The 23,327-nt window shown below is 39.5% G+C and overlaps 2 protein-coding genes across 4 annotated transcripts in view; both read right to left on the reverse strand.

Moving 5' to 3' along the window:
• UBE2K (ubiquitin conjugating enzyme E2 K) overlaps positions 1-11,877 on the reverse strand; it is a 75,183-nt gene extending 63,306 nt beyond the window's left edge. Inside the window, exon 1 of one of the 3 annotated variants that reach the window (XM_082728899.1) lies at positions 11,519-11,877. In XM_082728899.1, coding sequence (XP_082585025.1) covers positions 11,519-11,788 — 270 coding nt within the window. In that variant the 5' untranslated portion in view covers positions 11,789-11,877. The remainder of the gene's footprint in view (positions 1-11,518) is intronic. The other 2 variants (XM_082728900.1, XM_082728901.1) reach the window with 2 other exon arrangements.
• LIAS (lipoic acid synthetase) overlaps positions 1-23,327 on the reverse strand; it is a 475,402-nt gene that overhangs the window by 257,415 nt on the left and 194,660 nt on the right. The window lies entirely within an intron of this gene.

The raw sequence follows: 23,327 nt of genomic DNA on the forward strand, positions 1-23,327 counted from the left end.
AATGACCAATATATCTACAGTTTCTACTCTAACAAAATCCTAACAAAATGACACTGAGAACCAGGGGTAAACTGTGTTTTCCACAAAAGGTTTAGAAGTGGCAGCATTTTAGGATAAGTTTATTTCAAAGGCAAAGGAGGAGGAAGGGCTTATTCCAGGCAGACAGAATAACTAAATGGCGAACAGTTTAGCACAGCTGAAGGTCTGAGAGTGAAGTATGTGTACGTATGCAACTGTGATGAGACTTGACAGGAACAGGTCCAGAAAGGCAAGCTAGAACAAAAGTATACAAGTTTGCCTTTAAGCAATAGGCAGTAGAGAAACTAAAGGAAAATGACAAGGTCATAAATCATGTGGCATGGGGGCACCTGGGTGGCCCAGTCAAAGCATCCAGCTCTGGCTTATATCACGATCCCGGGATCCCGGTATAGAGCCCTGCATCCATCCAGCTCCCTACTGAGTGGGGAGTCTGCTTCTTCCTTTCCCTCTGTCCTCCCCCTGCTCTAATAAATATAAAACAAACAAATAAATAAATAAATCCATCCATCCTGTGGCATGGCACCAGGAGGGCTGAAGAGAGGGTGCAGAGAAATAAATGTAAATAAGCAAACTGTCTTAGACACTTGGGTAGCTCAGTCGGGTAAGCCTCTGCCCTCAGCTCCGGTCATGATCTTAGGGTCCTGGGATCAAGTCCCACTTCAGGTTCCTTGCTCAGTGGGCAGTCTGCTTCTCCCTCTGCCTGCCACTCTCCCTGCTTGTGCGCGCTCTCTCTTAAATAAATAAATAAATAAATAAATAAATAAATAGATAAATAAATAAATAGATAAATAAATAAATAAAATCTGTTTAAAAAAGAACCTAGGGATAAAAAAGAGGTAAGTTTAAAAAAATATAAGCAAACTGTTTTACTATAATAGTAAATAAAAATTTTACTTTTAATAGTCCATCTGGGTAAAAACCCAACCTAGAGTGATTAACAAAAGGAATGCAAAAAAGGAAACAAAGATTTAAGAGATAAATGGAAAATAACAGATGAAATCAACTTATAAAGTGTAGTAAGTAACACAGTATGAAGGCAAAACAGCAGTATCAGAGCAACCACAAGAGGCAAGCATTGAGAAATGAAGTGAAAGATATACAAAAATGAACTGATGAGAAGTTACTCCACATTTGACAAGTGGGAAGATAATGATAATTCCTGAAGAAGTAGTTTCCATATGATATGGTGGAGACAGAAGCCTGAGGACAGTAGTTAAGGAATATAACCTCATTTGCTCCTATAACCAAATTTAAAACATCTTTGTAATTAAAGGAAAAGATTTCCTAAACAAAATACAAAAAGCATACCATACAGGAAAAAATAGGAAAATGTGACTTACTTCTTTCTTTCTAAGTGAATTCTACCCCCAAAACAGGGCTTGAACTCACAACTCCAAGATCCAGTCACACACCCTACCAACTGAGCCAGCCAAGCAATCCCCTCAAAGTGTGACTACTTAAAAATTAAACTTCAGGGATGCCTGGGTGGCTCAGTGGGTTAAGCATCTGCCTTCAGCTCAGGTCATGGTCTCAGGGGCCTGGGATCAAGTCCCACATCGGGTTATTTGCTCAGCAGGGAGCCTGCTCCCCCCCCCCCGCCTACTTGTGATCTGTCAAATAAAATCTTTTAAAAAATAAATAAATAATAAAAATTAAACTTCAGTCAAAAGATATGACAAAGTTAAGCAAAAGAAAACAGTCACAAATATAACAGAGTAGTTCACAGAGACACAAAGTAGACCAATGAACCACAGGCTGGGCAACAGAGAAGTAGAGTTAACATTTAATAGATACAGAATTTCGGTTTTACAAGATGAAGTAAGTTCTGGGGATGAATAGTAGTAATGGCTGTACAAAAATGTACACTGAAACTGTCACTTAAAAACATACAAGATGCTAAGTTTTTAGATGTATAGTATACCACAATTACAAAAAAAAAGCTAAAAATTAAGCCACACAACGGAAGTAGACAAACTTATATAAAGAATTAACCAACCAATTATATTAAAAAAATTATATAAATAAGAAAAATACAAACCACCAAAAATTTTTTTGAAGACTGAATTCTTATTTACTTATTTTTGCAAGAGAGAGAAGAGAGAGAGACAATATGCGCGAGCATGTGCATACTGCGCATATAAGTAGTGGGGGAGAGGCAGAGGCAGAAGCAGACTCCCTGCTGTGCAGGGCTGCACAGGGCAATGGATGCGAGACTCGATCCCATGACCCTGAGCTAAAGACAGACAACCAACTGAGCCACTCAGGTGTCCCAGTTTTTTTTTTAAATGGGTAAGGAATGAGAACACTGAGTTTGCAAAGCAAAGCCTAATGGCCAATAAACACAAAAATATGCTTAATATTTCTACTGGGAAGGGAAATTAAAATAAAAATAAGTTACCATTCACATCCATCAGACTGATAAAAATATAAGTCTTACAAATGTCAGGTCACTAGAACTCTTACACACTGCTAGAGGAGTGCAAATTGATAGCATCATTGTAAGTTGAAGCCATATCCAATAACACAGAAGATGCAAATACACTCAGATCTTACAATACTACTTCCTAGAAAAAACTCTCACGTGTCCAAGAAAACATGTAATGTACAATGCTCTTTTTTTTGTACACCAGCTAAAAGCTGAAACTACATGCTGTCCACAGAGAATGAATAAACAACAACAAAACTGATGTGAAATACTATGTAATTTAAGGAACTAAAGCAATATGCACTATCATGGATAAATTCTTTAAAAAAAAAAAAAAAAGTAACACATAAAAGTTGCACAAGGGGCACCTGGGTGGCTCAGATGGTGGTTAAGCATCTGCCTTCAGCTCTGGTCATGATCTTCAGGCCCTGGGATTCAGCCCCATGTCAGGCTCCTAGAGGGAAATCTACTTCTCTTCTACTTCTACTTCTTAATCTTCTACTTCACCCTCTGCCCCTACCCCTGCTTGTGCTTACTCTGTCCCCTGTCTCTCAAATGAGTAAATAAAATCTTCAAAAAGAAAAGAAGAAGAGGGATGCCTGGGTGGCTCAGTTGGTTAAGCCACTGCCTTCGGCTCAGGTCATGATCCCAGGATCCTGTGATGGGAGTCCCACATTGGGATCCTTGCTGAACGGGGAGCCTAATTCTCTCTCTGCCTCTGCCCGCCACTCTGCCTGATTGTGCGATCTCTCTCTCTCTGACAAATAAGTAAATAAATAAAATCTTATAAAAAATAATAAAAAGAAGAGAAGTTGCAGGAAATGTAGAATATTACAATCATCTGTGGAAAAAAATTTTTAAACTTTTAAAAACACTAAAAAGTGCTTTGACATTTAAAAAAGCTTATGATTTCAGGGCACCTGGGTGGCTCAGTCGTCGAACGTCTGCCTTTGGCCCAGGTCATGATCCCAGGGTCCTGGGATCAAGCCTCGAATCAGGCGCCCTCCTTTCGGGGAACCTGCTTCTCCCTCTCTCACTCCCTTAGCTTGTGTTCCCTCTCTCGCTGTCAAATAAGTCTTTAAAAAAAAACCTTATGGTTTCAATAGTAAAAACAAAAGTATGAATGGGAAGGATATAGGCATCTTCAGCACAGTGGTTACTTCTAAGAAAGAGAATGGAAAGGGAAAAGGTTACAAAGTGAACTTCATCTACATGTTGTTTTATTGCTTGAGGGAAAGGGTAAGTTAACCAAGTATGAGAGAGTTAAGATCTGCTAAATCTATACCACGAACATAAAAGTATCCACACCTACTGTTTTCTAAACTTCAAAGTGTAAGATAGTCCATAATCTTAAAAAGCAGCTTTAAAGGGGCGCCTGGGTGGCTCAGTCGTTAAGTGTCTGCCTTCAGCTCAGGTCAATGATGACGGTCAATTTAAATATTTAATATTTTAAGTAAAATATATTTTTAAAGATTTTATTTATTTATTTGACACACAGAGAAATCACAAGTAGGCAAAGAGGCAGGCAGAAAGAGGGGGGAAGCAGGCTCTCCGCTGAGCAGAGAGCCCAATGCGGGACTTGATCCCGAGATGTTGAGATCATGACCTGAGCCGAAGGCAGAGGCTTAACCCACTGAGCCACCCAGGAGCCCCAAGTAAAATGTTAAAAAAAAAAAAAAAAAATTGGGGGAGCCCTGTTAAAATACAATTTTTTTTTAAAAAAGCATCTTTAAAAATAATGGACAGGTAGCAAGCAGCAGACATGATTGCACATTATTCTTTCCACCATAATTAGTAAATATTTGGGAGTCAGAGACCTAGTTTCCAACTCCTGTTCCACCAACAAGTTGCCTGATACTGAGAAAATTAGGTACTTTCTTCAAAGCTGCAATTTTCTAATCTGTAAAATAAGAATAACATCAATCTCATAAGGCTGCCAAACATATAAAATGCCAGATAGCAGGCATTCAACTGAAGTATTTATTACTTTAAATTTGCAGTAAAAGCAAAGAACTGAAGGGAGAAAACGGACAAAGGTTTTGAATGAAATGAAGTTCTCTCCTTTGCAAAATTACATAAGAGAACAAGGGATGTCAGATGGATGTGACCACCACTTTCTATTTTCCAAAAATCAATTTTCAAATGGGAATTTTAGGGGTGCCTGGGCAACTCAGTCAATTAAGTGTTTGCCTTCCACTCAGGTCATGATCTCAGGGTCCTGGGATGAAGCCCCATCGGGCTCCCTGCTCAGCAGGGAATCTGTTTCTCCCTCTCCCTTGCCCCTTCCCCAACTTGTACCCCTGTGAGCACACTCTCACTCTCAAAGAAATCTTTAAAAAAATAAAAAACAAGAATTTTACCAAGAGATTCAAGATAACATATATCATAGGATTAGACTCTAGATTTCTTGGTGCAGTTCAAGGCAACCAGAGTCACATCAAGAAATCCCAAATCATCATGTAAAGCTATATTATCTGAAATGCTTCTAAATAAAGTACCTTTTCACTTAAAAAGGTCACATTTTAACACAAACTCTTCCCCAATTTATCACTGTCTCCTTTAATAAAAAAAATTTTTTTAATTTAATTGACAGAGTGATTGAGAGAGAGAGAGAGAGCTCAAGCGGGGAAGTGGCAGGTAGAGAGAGAAGCAGGCTCCATGCTGAGCAAGGAGCCCCATGTGGGGCTCATCTCACATGACCTTAGCCAAAGACAGCTGCTTAACCGACTGAGCCACCCAGGTACTCTTAACTGTCTCCTAAAGAAGGATTAAAAAACACCATGAGAACAGGGCCCAGATTTTTCTTTTGCATTCCCCTTGGCCACAGGTTGTTTGCACAGAGATGACAAAGTAACTCTATCATAAGTACTAAAGCCTCTTCATTTAAATCCTTTTTTTCAGGCAAATTCACACAACACTATCACTACACTGAAGGAACCCTTTATGATCCAAACCAATAAGTAAAATATGAACATATAGCTAATTTTGACATCTTAACAGCTATCCGTTGGATGTCCCAAGAACTGCTCTAAGCACTGTAAAGACTCTTAATCTTCCTACATTCTTACAAATAAGAAAACTCTAAGAGAGTCAAAGCTGCAGATATTAAATAGAAAAGCCAGGACCCAAAGCAAATCTAATTCCAAAGCCCACGCTCTTAATCACTAAGCTAAATTTACTGTATCATGCTTAAGGAGTGAAATATCTCTGCCTTCTGCCAAATTTAGTTTTTAACACCAAGAAAAAAAGGCAAAATATACTTAAATACAAGGCAATATTAAACTGTCAATCATACTTTGTTTTATTAGCATTCAGCATTTACAGTATTATTTATGAAAAAAAAAAAAATAGTCCCATAGAGCAACCATATATAATGGTTAGAATGGACTGCTATGCAAAAAGCTTGGGTTCATTCACCAGATCTGTATCACTAAAAAACAATCAATCTCTTCAGGCCTCAGCTTCCTGATCTTATAGATGAGGAATTTGGCCTAGATCTAAGGTCTCTTTCAACTCGAATACTCAATGCATTTTTTTAAAAAGATTTTATTTATTTATTTGACAGACAGAGATCACAAGTAGGCAGAGAGGCTGGGGGGGGGGGGCAGGCTCCCCATGGAGCAGAGAGCCAGATGTGGGGCTCGATCCCAGGACCCTGGGATCATGACCTGAGCCAAAGGCAGAGGCTTTAACCCAGTGAGCCACCCAGGTGCCCCAATGCATTTTTTTTTTAAAGATTTTATTTATTTATTTGACAGAGAGAAATCACAAGTAGATGGAGAGGCAGGCAGAGAGAGAGAGAGGGAAGCAGGCTCCCTGCTGAGCAGAGAGCCCCATGCGGAACTCAATCCCAGGACCCTGAGATCATGACCTGAGCCAAAGGCAGCGGCCCAACCCACTGAGCCACCCAGGCGCCCCCCTAATGCATTTAAAAAAAAAAAAAAGATTTTATTTATTTATTTGACAGAGATCACAAGCAGGCAGAGAGGCAGGCTTAGTGAGAGGGGGAAGCAGGCTCCCTCACTGAGCAGACACTCCGATGCGGGGCTTGATCCCAGGACCCCTGGATCATGACCTGAGCCAAAGGCAGAGGCTTTAACCCACTGAGCCACCCAGGCACCCCTACTCAACGCATTTTAACACATTTTCTAAGACACCACTAACATATTAATAAATATATACATGTATATTTATCTAAAAGATGGACAGTAAAGGTACAAAAAACGTTCACAGCATGGCTACTACTAGTTTTGAGGGTCACAAAGGGGTGATATAGGGAATTCCAGATGCATCTAAATCTATGCCTGATGGACAGAGATCAAAGTCTTTATAATAGTAAAATAAAAAAGAAATGCACCCCAAACAGTATTACTTGGACAGGTTGCAATTATTTTTTTTACCCCATCAAAAGCTTTCTTCACTCAGCCCACACCCAGAACCCCATAAGGCACATTATTTAAATAAGTTACAGAGAGCTGTAACTTATATAACTGTAAAAACTGCTTTTCTACTCTTAAAAAAATTGTTCAAACTCTGGTTATATTAATTTCCAGCAGGGAATTTCACCTCTTTCTTTTAATCAAAAAGGAAAAAGTTTAAAAGAAAAAAAATAATCATTTACAAAGGGAAAACAAGTATAAAATCCTAAAACCATCACTCAAAACTAGTAGTAGTAGTAGCCATGCTATAAACTTTTTTGTACCTTTACTGTCATCTTTTAGATAAAATATATTACACATCTTACAAATTTAATAGTATGAAATGTTCTAAAGAGTTTTGTTGATAGCAGTGGTTCTCAACATTTGGCAAAGTCTGGAGACATTTTTAGTTGATACAACTGGCAGGGAGGGAGAGAGAGCAAGGAGGTAGGGAGGAGGGTTGGCTGTGCTACTGGCAACTAGTGATAGAAGCCAGGGATACTAGTAAACATCCTACAATGCAGAGAAGAGCCACTCACAGCAAAGAATTCATTATCTGCCTAAAATGTCAACAGTGCTAAGGTTGAGAAACTATGGTCTACAGAAATCAACATTTTACTTCTAAAGATTTGCCAACCAGTTCTATAGATCAAACTAGATCAAATACTTTAAATTCAAAATGACAATAAATACAAAATCCACTTAAGCACTTAAAAGAAAACTACAAAAGTAGTTTTCATGAAATCAATTTGTAATGCCATAAATTTAAGTATTCCCTACTGAAATCTTAGAAAATGTCAGCGAAGTACAATTACAATATGAAAAACTACAGATAACATACCACAAACACACAAGAGTATGTACACTGACTTCAGGGCATTTTACTTCATTGAGCTTCAAATTTAAAAGTATTTTGCAGAGGCGTCTGGGTGGTTCAGTCTTTTAGGTGTCCGACTCTTAGTTTCAGCTCAAGTCTTGACCTCAGGGTCTTGAGAAAGAGCCTTATGTGGACTCTGAGTTCAGTGGCGTATATGCTTGAGATTCTCTCTCTCACTCTTTTGCCCCTCCCCCAGCTTGGGTGCTTTAAAATAAAAATTTTTTCAAGTATTTTGCATATTGACTCGCAGCTAAATCTTTAAGTAACTTACAGGTAACACTTATTTTAATTTTTTATTTTAAGGTTTTATTTATTTGCCAGAGGGAGAGAGAGAAAGAGCACAAGCAGGGGGAGCAGCAGGCAAGGGGAGAAGCAGGCCTCTCACTGACCAAGAAGCCCCATGGGGAACTCAATCCCAGGACCCTGGAATCATGACCCGAGCTAAAGGCAGATGCTTAACCAACTGAGCCACCCAGGCATCCCTTATTTTAATGTTTAAACTATTAAATCCTGTAACCCATAATACAAACCAGTCTCAGTTATTTTTAAATAATTAAAGAATGCCTATCCTTGGAAAGTAATGACAGTGTGGTACAATATAAACACAAGGGGACCTAGACCCAAATCCTAAAGCTATGTTTGTAGACAAATAATTTAACTTCTCTGAATCTCAATTTCCTCATCTAAGATATAGGAAATCTGATTCAAAGAATTGTTCTTGGAAATTAGCAATAATGCATAAACAAATGGTACTGACAGCCACTCTACAAATGGTGTTTAGTTTTTAACAGCAATAATAATAAATCTGTGAATACAGATTATAGTTTTATTATAGCCTCAAAATCTACATTTCACTTAGTAATTGCACTCATAAAATAACTATAACATGTATTTTAACCAATTTTCCATTCCTGGCAATTTGAAATATTACTTAAAATTCACACATATTTAAAATTAATGTCTGTCACATAAAGGATGGATTTCCAAACAGCCTCAAGGAAAAAAGGCCTAGGTTTGTATGACTCAAAACTCAAAAGGAATCCTTTGATGCCTATTACCTCAGACACATTCGCTTATACAGAAATAATCAATTTTACCAATTTCTCATTGAGACAAATACACATATTTCTCCCTTCTTCCAACACAAATGCTGGCCGCCTCCACACTATTCTGCACCTTGCTTTTCACATTTGATTTATCTTGGAGACTATATTTTAATTAACACACTTTAAGAATGGCCACTTATAACTTCTTATGGTCAGAATTCAGCAAATGTCAGCTATCTTTATAAGACAACTTAAAATGCCAAAAAAAAAAAAAAAAAAATTACTTGAATCAACCAGTAAATAAGAGCATATGAAACTTCAGTAAACGTGGAGAGTTACATAGATGAAGTGATGAAATACTTGGTTACATGACCAGACACTCAAAATACGACATTTCCACACTTAAAAAGGAAACACATGGACTGTACTACAAGTCCTTCAGTGAGCTGAAAGTAATCAACATAACCCACTTATAGAACTGGGCCTACTAAATTATCGATGAAATAAAATATTGGTGAAAATAAAGTCATTTACTGGTTATAGTACAAGATTGAATTATCTGACCCTTTTCTAAATATACTTTGCAACTTATTTTCTGGAAGAAGTCTCCTTCCAGATTTATAAAGTACTCTTCTTAAAAAAAATAATTTTTTTGCATTTCCTATTCTCTTCCTCTGAAATACTATAATGCTTACTTGAAGCAAGGCTTCAGTATCCCTTACATATAAAGAGCAGTATTGCTTTAACAATATGCACACTAGGGCAATACTAGATTTCTTTTAAGCTTTAAATGAAATACTAAAAATATCATGGTGAAAGTCACCTCATATACAAAGCAAAGAGATCATATGGATCACGAGAGCAGTAACTTACCATTTTTAAGTATTAGAAAATAAAAACATGTGAAAGAAGTCTTATATTAAGTCTCAGGTTTGTGCAACTTTATTATAGAAATGTTTTAGGCTATTGGCAACTGTATTAACTGAATCTTTCATTAGGAATATATATGTCAACTATACTCAAATATATTTTCTTGCAAATAAAAAGTAAGACTCATTGTTTCACTGTATATCAGTACAGACATTTATGACCCTATTTCTGCACTGTACCACAAAAATACAAAGTCATCCTTCCATTCAGAGTTTTGGCACTAGAACAAATACAGAGGTCAGAGTTCATACACATGCTCAGATCATTTCTTATAGACTACTACATTCAATAAATCTACTGGTATTTGTTATTTTTAGGTTAATTTTAAAGAATTATATTCAACATGTCGAATTGGAAAAATAATCACTGTAGAGTCAGTATCAGAAATAAAGCTCACTTATATCTATTACTTATCACACACTCAGAATGCTAAATTACACAAATCATTTATCAAAGTTCCAACATTAAGAGAAAAATACAAATAGTAATGATGCATTATTAAAATATGTGACATCTTGAAAATACTAAGTATTTCAGTATTACTTTTTCATCTCTTTGTTAAATCCAAGGAGGAAAAAAACTTTGCATTCTTGTTGATTTGGGTATGAAAAATTGTACTTATACTTGCATGGTTTTGAGTCAAATCACAAGGATATTTTGACTAAATTATATAAATAAATATGACCAACATCAGAGTAAATTCTGCAAGACTCAAGAGCAGCTTGAAACAAAAAAATATATTTCTAATAATTTCAGGTAAGATACACTGGAACAAATCTACTAAATAAGGAGGTATAATAATGTATCGATCTGGTGAAATCCCATGTTTTTAATAGGGCTGTTTTTCAAAAGTAAGAATCAAGTTAACTATGAGGGACATCATAATGAAGTTTCATGGCACAATACAACAGTCACAGAGGCACTGTCTTAGGAGAGACTCTCTGATCTATAACTTGTAAACAATATTTTGAAATAAGCTACTCATACTCTCCATTATTTTTTCCTAACGAATAATATTTAAGTGCCTTTAATACACCAAACAACTTGCCTTCACCCAATCAAAAAGCTTCTGATGTCAACAGAAAAGAGGCCTAGAAATTGGGGAGTTGGGGACGGGGGAAATGAGGTAATTATCTAATCTGGAATCAATTTTCTACCTCAGATGAAAATTCCCTTATCTCCCACTCAAATAAAAGAGTATCCTATTATGTCTCCTCTTCTCTCCCAACACCGAACTAAGGAGAGAGTAACTCTGAACGTCCTTCTTTTATCAAAACCTAACGCCTTTCACCGATCCTTCCCAAAGGAAAGGACGGTGGAGGCCAAACAGGCCATAATGTAGAATACCCTTAAAAGTGTGGGCCTTTGAGCAGCGCAGCTCTCCGGATCCAGTTACCACCTTTCCCCTTCCCCCAACCCACTTCCCGGGTTTTCTCAGGCTCGGCCTGCTCCCTCCACACCCTACAGCCAGACTTCCAGCTGTTGCCACTGTCTCGGGGCTCTCTCTAGAGCTCACACCCTCCCCCAAGAAATGCCCCCCTCCCCATCTGCCCCCCAAAACCGTGTTCCTCTCCAGACCACCCGCCCGCGAGGCGGTCCATCCCAGGGCCCAGGGAGGGGAGGAGAAGGCGACGGAAGCAGGGGGAGACTGCTGCTCTCCCACAGGCAGAAGGGCGACCGCAAGGAGGGCCACCCAGGGGTTACCGGGGATACTGGGGTCGCCGCTGGAAGAACCCTCCCGCCCTGGGCTGGGGTGGGGGATGTCCGGGAGTTCATTTCTGACCTCCTCGCTCTTCAGCACCTCCTTGAACTCCCGCTTGATTCGCTGCACCGCGATGTTGGCCATGTCTCCGCCCGCAGCTGATTCGTACCCGCCTCCTCCGCCACCGCTACGACCACCGCCACCGCCGCCACCTCTTCCACCACCGCCTCCTCCCTCGGCGATCCACACCCGAGCACACGAATGCTGCCACTGCCACCCCGGCCGCCGCGCTCTCCTCAGTGTGGAATCACCTCCGCGCCCGGCCACCAAAATGGCGCCGGGTCCGCGCATGCGCAAGACGGTGACCCGGCCGGGCGGCGCAGCCGCTCCCGTTGTAGCCCCATACGCCTCAAACGCGAGCCCGCGCCGCGCCGCGCCGCGCGTCTCAGCCCGAGCTGCGGCCGCGCGGCTCCGCCCTGCCGGCGTCTGGGGCCAGGAGGGTGCGGCTTCCGCGCTGGCCAACCCTGCTGGGGCCTCCCGGGTTCTCTCTTGTGCCTCCGCCTCTCTTCAAATCACTGTGGTGTGGTCGGGGCTTCCAACCATGGCCTCTGACAGAAGGCTGAGCCCAACATAACGGCCCCCCCCTCGGCTACCAGCGCCTGTGAGCGTGGACCTGACTCAGCCAGACCGAGAACCCACAGGCTTAATGTGCCTGACTGTGTCTAGTGTAGAAAAACATCATTCCAGAACTCGATCCGGCCCATTTTCTGTTGGTGTAGCCCAGAAAGATCCACTGCGGTCCGTTTTTGTTCTGGAGCCATTAGAGTGCCACTGCTAATACTATCATTCCAGGTACTACACGTCACTGAATAAAGAGTGGTCATTGTTGGGTCCCATCCCGTGTATCTGAAACAGGTACTCCATGGAGATGCCTGAGGTGGATTTAGAAGCCAGATGTTGATCTTTGAGCTCCTTAGATCATTAATACCGAGTTTTAATAGTGTTTAAACTCCAGTGTACATCAGAATCCCTGAAAACCTTGTTTAAAAAAAAAAAAACAAAACAAAAAAACAAAAAAACAAAACACGTTGCTAGACCCCCATCCCTAGAGTGTGGGGTAGGTCTAATAATTTTCTTCTCGAACAAGTTCTCAGATGCTGCTGCTCTTGCTGCTACACTATGAGAACCACTAAACTAAAACATGTGAAAATAGTTTGTATATTAAAGTGAAAAATGGAGAAATAGAAGCTTCTTGCGGAGGAATGGTAGCTTTACTTCTATAGGCCTAGGGCCTACAACAGTGTCTGGCACTGGTAGGCCCTCAATAAATATTAAATGAACAAATGAAGATAAGAGTAAAATGTTTTAGGTGGAAAGGAAGTTTGAAAGGCAATTTGAAAGTCGTTGCTAGGGTTTCAGTAAATAATACGGTTTTGGTGCGGAGCGGTACTTTAAATAGAACATTCTGGAAGAAGTAATAAAGGTTATTTAGAAGTTTTTATTTCAGGAGCTTCTTTCACCTAATCAATTAGTAAAGTACTCGCCTAAAAAAATACCACAAATACACAGCCTTAGCAAAATTATTGAAATTATGGCACCAAAAAGGAAATATTCCTTGGAGTGAATCATTCAAGTGGAAGCACTTGGAAAAAAAGTTCTTGAAATTCTGCCACAGGAACCAAGATGAGATATTTGATTCCAGCTCTCCTCCATGCTAGCTATCTTGGCCAAGCGTTGTTTCCTCACCTACAAAATAAGGAAGCTGGATTAGATGATCTCTTTCAAGTTTTAAGAGGTCAGAATTCTGAAACATCATTTGGAAATAACTCCCTAAGTGGACTAACATAAATTATAAACCCTTCCAGCAGAGCCCCCTAGTGGTCCTAAGAGGAACCAACTGTACGTGTGGGTGATGGTACAATGAATCATTGCTATAATGTAATTCATGCAATGCTATGTGTATCTGTGTCAGTACATTGAACATAATCATTTTGAAGTGTGCAAAAACTGTTTTGAGTACTTTACATTTGTCACCTTCATTCCGTCCCCAATCTTAATCTTGGAACTTCAAAGAAACTTGCAACACTCAAATCACAGGGGGACTACTTAGAAGGCTATGGTAATTTTGGGGGGAGAAGGGCTTGGTCATTTTTTTTTTTTTTTCTCTTGAGAAAGAGAAAGCGGGGGAGGGGAAAAGAGAAAGAAACTTTTTTTTTTTTAAATTTTTATTTTTTTATTTGACAGGCAGAGATCACAAGTAGGCAGAGATGTAGGCAGAGAGAGAGGGAAGAAGGCTTCCCACTGAGCAGAGAGCCCGATGTGGGGCTGGATCCCAGGACCCTGAGATCACCACCTGAGCAGAAGACAGAGACCCAACCCACGGAGCCATCCAGCCACCCTGGAGAGAGAGAATCTTAAGCAAGCTCCGCACTTAGAGTGGAGCCTGACACAGGGTTCCATCTCAAGACCCTGAGAATATGACCTGAACCCAAAATCGAGAGTTGGACATTTAACTGACTGAGCCACCAAGGCACCACTGGTCATTTTTTTTTTTTAAAGATTTTATTTATTTATTTTACAGAGAGAAATCACAAGTAGATGGAGAGGCAGGCAGAGAGGGAGAGAGAGAGGGAAGCAGGCTCCCTGCTGAGCAGAGAGCCCGATGCGGGACTCGATCCCAGGACCCTGAGATCATGACCTGAGCCGAAGGCAGCGGCTTAACCCACTGAGCCACCCAGGCGCCCAACCACTGGTCATTTTTAAACACACACAATCATTGGACCTAAAATTCTACTTCTAGGAAGTCATTCTACAGTCCTTCCAAAGAATGAGGCAACTACGTATTAACTGATATGAAACAATTTCCAATGTACATTTTAAGGGGAAAAAAGCAGTATACGAAATGCAATGTGGTATCTTGGATTAGATCCTAGAATTGAAAGGACATAACTAATGAAATCTAAATAAATTCTGTAGTTTAGTTAATAGTATCGTACAATATGAATTTCTTAGTTTTGACATGGTATTATGGTTATGTAAGATGTTAACATTAGTAGAAGTGAGCAAAGAATATACAAGAATCTCTGAAACTTTTCTGTAAATCTACAATTACTTCAAAAGAAAAAGTTTACTTTTGAAAAGCACTCTGCAGTCCATACTGTGTGTAGTGATATGTGTGAAGGAAGTAAGGAATATGCTTATGTATGTAATACTTGTGGATCCTCAAAATATCACTGGAAAAATGCATAAGAAACTGACAGTAGGGATTATCTCTGAGAAAATAACTTAAATGCCTTGAAGAAGGCAAAATGTAAGAATTTTCACCATGTACCTTCTTGTATATTTTACCTATTCAAAACTAAATTTTTTGAAAATGAGTTTCTAGTAATGCCACTTATAAACTCTTCACTATTATGATCTAGTTCTGGTGGACTACTTCATTAAAAATTAATTAATTAAACAAAAATTATCCCTACTATGTGCCAGGCATGATATAGGTCCTAGAAGTGTATCAGTGAAAAAGAAACAGAAAACTTCTGGAATTGCAGGATTCACATTCTGTCGGGATAGGGAGAATTTGTCTCAAAATATTTTCTACAGAAATGTAAGGGTCCCTGATATGTTTTCAGAGGTCAGTCTGCAATGACCAAATTATCATCATAATACAACTAAGACATTATTTGCCTTTTATTGTGTTGACATTTGCACTGATGACATAAGAGCAATAGTAGACAAAAACAATTACTGTGTTATTAATAATCCTATTAATACCATGCAGTCACTATTAAAAATACTAGTTTTGGGGTGCCTGGGTGACTCAGTCACTTAAGCATCTGACTCTTGGTTTCAGCTCAGGTCATGATCTTGTGGGTGGTGAGATGGAGCCCCATGTCAGTCTCTGAGATTCTCTTGCTGTGCCCCTCCCTGCTAAAATAAATAAATAAAGCTTTAAAAAGAAAAAAAAAAACCAGTTGCAGGGACACTTGGCTGGTTCATTTGGTGGAGCATACAACTTGATTTCAGGGTCCTGAGTTGGAGCCCTGCATTAGATAAAGAGCTTACTTTAAAAAAAAAATACCAGTTTTAGTTTTTTTTAAATGAAGACTTGCACTTTTACTTTTTTTATTTTTTTAACATTTTTATTAATTTTGTTTTAATATTTTATTTATTCATTTGACAGACAGAGATCACAAGTAGGCAGAGGCAGACAGAGAGAGAGGAATGGAAGCAGGCTCCCCGCCAAGCAGAGAGCCCTTTGTGGGACTTGATCCCAGGACCCTGGGATCATGACCCAAGCCAAAGGCAGAGGCTTTAACCCACTGAGCCACCCAGGTGCCCCCATTTTTATTAAATGTTAATGAACATGGGGGTCATGACCTGACCAGAGGCAGATGCTTAACTGACTGAGCCATCTAGGCGCCCCTTGTTTTTGTTTTTTTTTTGTTTTTTTTTTTTTTTTAAGATTCTATTTTTAAGTTATCTCTACACCCAACATGAGGATTGAACTTACAACCCTGACATCAAGAGTCGCAAGTTCTACTGACTGAGCCAGCCAGGTGCCCCCTCCTTTTCTTTTTTCTTTTTCATTTTCTTTTCTTTTCTTTTCTTTTTTTTTTTTTAAACCAGTTTCACTTTAGAATGTGTTTGATGAAGCAGTGGAAATTGATTTTATTAAACTTCAATTTTTGAATACATGTCTTTTTAATATTGTGTGTCATTCTTGGGAAAGATAAAGAAAGCACTTCTACTGCATCCCAAAGCCCATGGTTAAGCACTTGCACAAGTGGTGATTTGTGAGGTAAATTAGCAACTATTTCCATGGAACACTATTTTTACTTAAAATAATGATTGAGACAAACTATGTTTCTTAAGGACTGGGTATTTGGCAGACATTTTATCACAAATGAACTAGGTGAGCCCATCACATCAAGGAAAACTACTGGCAGAATTTGTTGCCAATGAAAAAATTCAAACTTCCAACTGAAAATTAGAATTTTTTTTAAGATTTTATTTATTTATTTGACAGACAGAGATCACAGGTAGGCAGAGAGGCAGGTGGGTGGGGGGCGTGGGGGGCAGGTTCCCTGCTGAGCAGAGAGTTCCATGCGGGATTCAATTCCAGGACCCCAAGATCATGACCTGAGCCAAAGGCAGAGGCTTAACCCACTGGGCCACCCAGGTGCCCCCAAAATTAGACTTTTAGAAAATATATCTGCCCCTGTGACTCAACAGTTTTCCAATAAAAGACATTTTGACTAAGTTGGTGACGAAATTAATAAATGCGATTGCTTGAAATTTTACAGTGAAATGTGTTAACATTTGGAAGATCTGCATAAGTCAGTGAACTAGTATTTTCTAAATGACCAGTGCATGATGTTACAAAATCATGCCTGGGTGTAATAATATCCATTCAAGATTTGAGACAGATCAATGGATTTTAACATAACAGGGTATAAAATATTCCCTGGTAACATTTCAGATTCCACATTGCAACTAACCTTTGAGGATTGACCTCTTGTCTAGATTTAGTGCAGTACTGAAAAATAATATCCACAATTAGCTGAAAAAGTTGTTAAAACATTTTTTCACTTTCTAGCTACGTATTTGTATGAGATCGGATTTTCTTCTTCTACTTCAACCAAAACAATATATGCACATACTAACTGCAAAAGTATATATGAAAATCCAGCAGTAGGATGCCTGGATGGCTCAGTCAGTTAAGTGTCTGCCTTCAGCTCAGGGCATGATCCCAGAGTCCTGGGACTGATTCCCGAATGGGGCTCCTTGCTCAGTGGGAAACCTGCTTTGGCCTCTGCCTCTGCCTACCATTTCCCCCACTTGTTCTCTCCTTCTCTCTCTGACAAATAAATAAATAAAATCTTAAAAAAAAAAAAAAAAGGAAAAAGAAAATCCAGCTGTGTTCTGTAAGGCAGGCATTAAAAAGAGATTTTATCTTGGAAAATACAATTATTTTTCACTAATAACATATTATTTATGTAAGTATATAATAGGTTGATTATAGTAACTATAATATTAAAAAGAAAATGCAAAAGCAAGCAGAGCAAGGGACAGAGGGATAGAGACAGAGGGAATCCCAGGCCAACTCCCATGTGAATGTGGGGCCCAATCTCATGAGCCTGAGATCATGATCATGACCCAAGCCAAAATCAAGAGCCGCTCAACTGATTGAACCTCCCAGGCACCCCTGTTATAGTTACTTTTAAATAAATGTTCCAATAATTTCTGTTTTAATTTCTATCACAATGTTGTTTAAACCACATAAACAACTGCTCTTTGGAATCTTCAATATTTTTAAAGAGTGTAAAGGAGTCCTAAGTACATTTGAATATACTTTACTGGTTAGACACAAAGGTTAGATCTAAAAGGTCACACACTTTCAGAGTATATAATTTACATAAACACATATGTGAAGGTTGTCAACTTGGTTTTAGATTGATGGGGAGTTAATCTGGTAACTCTTCTGTTGCCTCCAACAGAACAATGTGTTTTGATCTTTTGATTCATGTAAAAAAAAAAAAAAAGAGCAGCAAGGCATAATAGTGTTTTGCTGACCCCTGATAATAATCGCCAATCTGAAATGTGCAAGTCTTTTTTGTAGTTCCTGCCAGTTACTGTCACCACTCTTCAGATTCAAATTTCTTGTTCTTCCGAAGGCAGAGAAGGCAGAGAAATTTTTTTCCCCTACTGCCCTTTCCTGACCTTGTATTGGCCAGCTTTTTGAGACTTTTTTTCCTTTCTTTCTCTCCTCACTGCCTGTTCTACCCAAGCCTCCCATTTAATTTTTTTTTTTTTTAAACACCCAATCATAACCCTGAGGTCATTTTGCCTTTTTTTCTTTCACTGGATTCTGCCCTTCCCATCTTGTTAGCTTCTCTCCCCTACTCACCCCAGCTGCTGAGGAGCTCTAGTGGCAAGAGTGGAAAACAGCATTTAGATCCACAGTCGAACTTCTAAACTTAGGTCCAGGCCAGTGGGCACCGCAATATTGATTGTAATGCACATTATAGTATTCCAAACTTAGAGAATAGAGCAGAACTCCTACCATTGTGGCTTTCGGAATATCTGCAGCATGGAGTGGAAAGTTGATTTTAATAGCATAGAATATGTTTTCTTGTCTTAAGTTACTGATTTGGTACCTATTAGGCAGAGAAGTTCTTTAGGTGAGAACTTTTTGAGGGAAGGACTTTATAATTTCACTGTTTCAAAGGAATATGCAGCTACAACTGGGACTTGGCTATGGGGCCTTCACACTTCATGTTTAAGATACAAGCCAGCTGGGGCGCCTGGGTGACTCAGTGGGTTAAGCCTTTGCCTTCCACTCAGGTCGTGGTCTCAGGGTCCTGGGATCGAGACCCGCATCGGGCTCTCTGCTCAGCGGGAGCCTGCTTCCCTCTCTCTCTGCCTGTTTCTCTGCCTACTTGTGATCTCTGTCTGTCAAATAAATAAATAAAATCTTAAAAAAAAAAAAAAATACAAACCAACTTTCCTGGAGACTGCCCCCTGCTGACCATCTTGGCTATTTTTGCTGAGTTGGTTGATTCCTTTCTGTCTTCTAAACCAGAGTCCTCTATATGAGACCCAATGCAAAGATTCCCTATCCTTTAAAGCCACTCTTCAAAATTGCCTTTCTTTGGTATCTCACAGGCCATGAACTTCCAACTAAAAAAAATCCACAACTAGCTTCTACCTACTCGACCCCCTCAATCATGTCAATTATTTATCACGCATTTATTTTTTTTTAAAGATTGTATTTATTTATTTGACAGAGAGAGAGATCACAAGTAGGCAGAGAGGCAGGCGGGGGCGGGGCAAAGCAGGCTCTGACTCGGGGCTTGATCCCAGGACCCGGAGATGATGACCTGAGCTGGAGGCAGAGGCTTAAACTGCTGAGACACCGAGGCACCCCTTATCATTCATTTAGAACACAGAATTTCAAAAATCATATAAATCTCATCAAGCTGGTCAGATAGTCGTTTTTCATTCCTGCAAATTCGCTCTCCAACACTCTCTGCTCTGTGCCCCCTGGATTCTGGAAGCATGATCTGCAACGTTGTACTGACATCAATAAGACTTCATTACCGTCTGGATTCGGTTGTGTGTGGCCAATGAGTAGGAGGCTCTGGCAGGAAGTGAGGCAAGGATCAGCAATGCTATATTTCCTTACCAAAGGCTACAGTTCCTGTCCAACAGCTCTCCCCATCAGCTGTAGCTTCACCTACTGCTAGAGCTCTTTTAGGATTCTGGTAATCTTGCTCCTTCTACCCCTTCAAGCCTGGAGGTGCCAAGTGGTCCCTGCTATTGTTAGCCTTTATCAGCTTCCTATAGCTGTTAGAGTCTCTTTAATAAACCCTTCTGATTAACCACCTGCTTTCCTGCCAGGATTCTGTACCCACATTACAACGATAATTTCTTACTCTCCTGGATGTGGCTATCATTGAGGAAAGTTACCACTCTCTCTCTACCGTTCTGTAGGCTCTGCATTAGGATTAGAGGAGCTCACTGTAACAACTTTCCCCACTAGGGTGATGACCTAACCCAGGAGGACCAACTGAGAATGACCACTGTAGGTATAGCTCTATGAATAATAGATAACTATCTTTCCCTTTCTTGGTGCTCCCTGCGGTAGAGATTCATAGTCACTTGAATATCACTGTAGCTGAACATTCAACTGTATTTTCCTAGGCTATGGCTCCTTTCTATGGTGAACGATCTGGCTTTAAGTCTCTCTTTCCAGAGGTTTAGAGAAGCAGATGCAAACAATTTTCCCTGTGCCCTCTGAAGCTAGCAAGCAGCGTGACTGAGGTAGGCACTCTCAGGAGATCCTACAGAGGCCAAGTTTTTCTGCATAGGAGAGCTGTAATGAAAAGCATAATGCAGGAGACAGACTTATATAAACATCTGAGCAAAAGCACTGTGCTCAGAATTTGATGTAACTACATTTTATCTTCCTTTTTATGATTTCGATGTGTTAACAATGTGAATTCTTACACATCTTTAACCTATTGATATATATATTTTTAAGTTAACATTAGGAAAGACAGTTTTGTGCATTTTGTCCTCCCCAGAAGGTTATTTTTATTTTTTTTATTTTGTTTTTAAAGACTTTATTTATTTGAGAGAGAGAGACAGAGTATGAATTGGTGGGGGCGAGGCAGAAGGAGAGGGATAAACAGACTCCCTGCTGAGCAGGAATTTCCCTACATGAGGCTGAATGGAAAGACTTCCAGATCATGACCTGAGCAGGTAGGCAGACTGAGCCACCCAAGCACCCCTTTAACTGTTACTTTTAGGTCTTTGATCCATTTTGAGTTAATTTTTGAATGTGGTGTAAGGTATGGGTCCCATTGCATCATTGTGCATGTGATGTCCAGGTTTTCCCAGCATGATTTGTTGAAAAGATTGTCCTTTCCCCAATGAATGGTCTTGGTCCTTGTTGAAAATTCTTTGACCATGTATGTAAGGGATCATCTCAAACCTTTAAACACATGTTATTCTTATCTTTCTTCCCAGGCAAAGGTTTATATTTGAAGAAAAGGCACTATTATTAACATTTATGAGTATATAAGTAACTATGTTAGATGCTATGAATACATAAGGAATAAGATATGGACTCTGCTCACAAAACTACCAATTTAATGGGGGAATAGAATATCTCTGGGGGAAATAGAATATCTCATTAAAGTACATGCAAATAACATAGTATAGGCTAATTTAAAAATAAGTGCCGCTTAGGGGCACTTGGCTGGCTCAGTTGGTGGACTATATGACTCTTGATCTCAGGGTTGTGAGTTCGAGCCCCACATTGGGTGTAGAGATTACTAAAAAATAAAATCTTTACTAAAAAGGGGTGGGCAGGGCACCTGGGTGGCTCAGTGAGTTAAGCCTCTGCCTTCAGCTCAGGTCATGATCATGGGGTCCTAGGATGGAGCCTCATATTGGGTTCCCTGCTCAGTGGAGAGCCTGCTTTTCCCTCTCCCTCTGCTGCTCCCCCTGCTTGTGCTCTTTCTCTGTATCAGAAAAATATATAAATAAAAATATATATTTTTTAAAGATTTTATTTATTTGTTAGAGAGAGAGAGAGAGAGAGATACAGAGCTCAAGCACAGGCAGACAGAGTGGCAGGCTAGAGACAGAGGGAGAAGCAGGCTCCCTGCCGAGCAAGGAGCCCGATGTGGGACTCGATCTCAGGACGCTGGGATCATGACCTGAGCCGAAGACAGCCGCTTAACCAACTGAGCCACCCAGGCGTCCCTAAATAAAAATATTTTAAGAAAAGAAGAGAAAAGGGGAGGTGAACCATCAGAGACTACGGACTCTGAAAAACAATCTGAGGGGTTTGAAGTGGCAGGGCTGGGAGGTCAGGGTACCAGGTGGTGGGTATTATAGAGGGCACGGATTGCATGGAGCACTGGATGTGGTGCAAAAATAATGAATACTGTTATGCTGAAAATAAATAAAAAATAAATTTAAAAAAATGAAAAGAAAAGAAGAGAAAAGAAAAAGCAACAACCAAACTATCTTCTGAAGTTGCTAAACCATTTTGCATCACCACCAAGGATGAGAGTTCGGTTGCTCTACATCCTCATCAGCATTTGGTCTTATTAGCATTTGGGAATTTAAAACACCCGGGTGGCTCAGTCAGTTGGGCATCTGCCTTTGGCTCAGGTCATGAACCTGGGGTCCTGGGATCAAGTCAGGCTCCCTGTTTGGTGGGAAGTCTGCCTCTCCCTCTGCCTGTCACTCTCTCTGGTTATGCTCTCTCTCTCTCTCTGTCAAATAAATAAATAGAATCTTAAAAAAATAAAAAAGCATCTGGGAATTCAGCCATTCTAGTAATACATCTTATTCTTTTAATTCACAGCTCCTTAATGACATTTATTTTTCTTATTGTTCCATTTTAGAAGTTCTTTCTATATTTTGGATATAAGTACTATATCGCATATGTATTTTGCAAATATTTTCTCTAAGCTTATGGCTTATCTTTTCATTCTCTGGACAGTATCTTTTTTTTTTTTTTAAGATTTTATTTATTTATTTGAGAGCGAGATTACAAGTAGGCAGAGAGGCAGGCAGAGAGAAAGGGGAAAGCAGTTTCCCACTGAGCAGAGATCCCAATGGGGGACTTGATTCCAGGACCCTGAGACTATTACCGGAGCAGAAGGCAGAGGCTTAACCCACTGAGCCACCCAGATGCCCCTCTGGACAGTATCTTTTGCAGAGAGGAAATTTTAAACTTTAATTAAGTCTAGCTTATTAATATTGTCTTTCATAGATCATGCTTTTGGTGTTGTATCTAAAAATTCTAGATTTTCTCCTATATTATCTTCTAGAAGTTTTATAGTTTTTTGTTTGTTTGTTTTTTAGTGAAGTCCATTTTGAGCTAATTTTTCTGATAGGTTTAAGTAAAGTTAGCATCTAAATTCATTTATTTGCATGTGTTTATCTAGTTGTCCGACACCATCTATGAAAAGACTAACTTTATACCACTGGATTTCCTTTACTCCATGTCAAAGATCGGTTCACTATATTCACTATACATACAAATATATATATATATATATATGTATATATATATTTTTCACGTATTTGTATGGGTCTATTTCTAGGCTCTATTCATTGATCCCTTTGTCCATTCTTTCATCACTACCACACTGTCTTGATTTTTGCAGCTTTATAATAAACCTTGAAGTCAGCTAGTGTCAGCCCTCCAACTTAGTTCTTCTTTTCCAGTATTGTGTTGGCTATTCTATGCTTCAGTATTCTTTTAGAGGATTTTAAAATAAGCTGCCCAAGGATCATCTCTGACTCAGAAATTGTAACTCTGACCAGTAGGTCAGAGGGACCAGATGTTTTCCTGTAATAGTTGAGC

This window comes from Mustela nivalis, assembly GCF_964662115.1.
Source record: "Mustela nivalis genome assembly, chromosome: 4".
NCBI lineage: Eukaryota > Metazoa > Chordata > Mammalia > Carnivora > Mustelidae > Mustela > Mustela nivalis.